This window comes from Salvelinus sp. IW2-2015, unplaced genomic scaffold, assembly GCF_002910315.2.
Source record: "Salvelinus sp. IW2-2015 unplaced genomic scaffold, ASM291031v2 Un_scaffold12686, whole genome shotgun sequence".
NCBI classification, from domain to species: domain Eukaryota; kingdom Metazoa; phylum Chordata; class Actinopteri; order Salmoniformes; family Salmonidae; genus Salvelinus; species Salvelinus sp. IW2-2015.
In genome coordinates this window covers 1-2,048 of record NW_019953942.1, presented here as the reverse complement: position 1 = coordinate 2,048, position 2,048 = coordinate 1, and the positions used below count along the sequence as shown (strand labels likewise).

Here is a 2,048-nt window from a genome sequence, read left to right as displayed (position 1 = left end):
CCCCGCAGGCTGCTGGCTAAATCCAACCGTCTCACCACAACTAGGAATGCTGTATGGGCTCTGTCTAACCTGTGTAGAGGGAAGAACCCCCCTCCCGACTTCACCAAGGTAATGGGGTCTATTCCCACATTGCCCAATCAGAGGACAGTTCTAACAGTCCAACAGATCTCTCCTGTCAAATGCACAAACCACTCTGGGATTTTGACTAATTTCTCTCAAAGCCATTCTCTTAGCAAAACTTAATGTTCTCCTTTCACCATTATCCCTCTTTCTGTCTTTCTTCCTCCTTCTCGCTCTTTTCTTCTTTGCTCTCGCTCTCTCCTCCCCCAGGTGTCTCCCTGTCTGAGTGTGCTGTCCAGGCTGCTGTTCAGTAGTGACCCAGATGTGTTGGCAGATGCCTGCTGGGCCCTCTCCTACCTGTCTGACGGACCCAATGACAAGATACAGACCGTCATCGACTCTGGGGTCTGCCGCAGACTGGTGGAGCTACTCATGTAAGTACTACTCAACACACACACAAGAAATTGAGATGTTGGTGCACACTGACTGTGGTGTTTTTGGTCTTCCCCAGGCACAGTGACTATAAGGTGGTCTCTCCTGCGCTGCGTGCTGTGGGAAACATAGTGACAGGCGATGACATTCAGACTCAGGTAGAACTAGTTTTTATTTTCTTGCTACCTCCCAATGGCTTTGTCTCTCGTCACCCTGATGTGTGTGGAGTTTTGATCCTTCACATGGTCCTAGCTGTGTGTGTGGACTGGTGTGTAATCTTCACTGTGTGTGTGTGTGGATTGTTCCAGGTGATTCTGAACTGCTCGGCGTTGCCATGCCTATTACACCTGCTCAGCAGTCCCAAGGAATCCATCAAGAAGGAGGCCTGCTGGACTGTGTCTAACATTACAGCTGGGAACAGAGCACAGATCCAGGTGTGTGTGTGTACCTGTGCTTGATAGTAGCATGGTGTTTTAAGTAGTTATCTGAGGGCTTTTATCATTGAGTGTACAAAATATTAAACACCTTCCTAATTTTGAGTTGCACCCCCTTTTGCCCTCAGAACAGCTGTCATTCGTCAGGGCATGCACGGTGTCGAAAGCGTTCCACAGGGATGTTGGCCCATGTTGACTCCATTGCTTCACACGGTTGTGTCAAGTTAGCTGGATGTCCTTTGGGTGTTGGWCCATTCTTGATACACACAGGAAACTGTTCAGTGTGAAAAACCCAGCAGTGTTGCAGTTGTTGAGACAAACCGGTGCGCCTGGCACCTACTACCATACCCTGTTCTTTGGAATTTATTTTGTCTTGCCCATTCACCCTCTGAATGGCACGCATGCTCAATCCAGGGGTCAAGGCTTAAAAATCCTTCTTTAACCTGTCTCCTCCCCTTCATCTACACTGATTGAAGTGGATTTAACTAGTAAAATCAATAAGGGATCATAGCTTTCACCTGGTCAGTCTGTCATGGAAAGAGCAGGTGTTCATAATATTTTGTACACTCTAGGTCATTATTGCTAAAATGTCACAAGGTGCAGAGCGTTCAATTTGCCTGCTGGGGGCCAAGGAGACCGCGAGCTCTGCTAAAATCATTGACAACTACATGCTGTTTTCAAGGGATTGTTAAATAAATGTTAACTATTTGGTTGTAATATCATCCTATTAATGGTGGCCAATATTGCGAGATATCGGGAGGTGGTTACTTGTTTAACTCTGAGAGCTAAATGTGGAATAATCTGAACTGTAGTTCTGACTATGCTCTTCTAGAGGTTAAGATATTACAAACGGCATGAAAACGGCATGTAGTTGTCGATGGTTTTAGAGGAGCTGGGGGTCTCCTTGACCCCCAGCAGGCAAATCGAACAGTCTGCACCTTATTGTGATGTTTTATTGACAACAACCTATTTGTTTGTGTGTGTATAATGTCATCTCACTGTTCTATCTCTCTGTCTTGGTCAGACGGTGATAGATGCCAACATCTTCCCAGTGCTGATAGAGATTCTTCAGAAGGCAGAGTTCCGCACCAGGAAGGAAGCAGCGTGGGCTATAACCAACGC

General features: G+C 46.6%; 1 protein-coding gene across 1 annotated transcript; it reads left to right on the top strand.

Annotated features, from left to right (window-relative positions):
• Positions 1–3: 3 nt before the first annotated feature.
• LOC112080190 (importin subunit alpha-6-like) lies at positions 4–2,043 on the top strand (the record flags this gene model as incomplete). Its single annotated transcript, XM_024145946.1, has 5 exons — positions 4–108; positions 331–494; positions 572–650; positions 801–926; positions 1,951–2,043. Coding segments are annotated over 5 exons (567 nt in total), but the record flags the coding sequence as incomplete, so codon positions are not given.
• Positions 2,044–2,048: the final 5 nt, after the last annotated feature.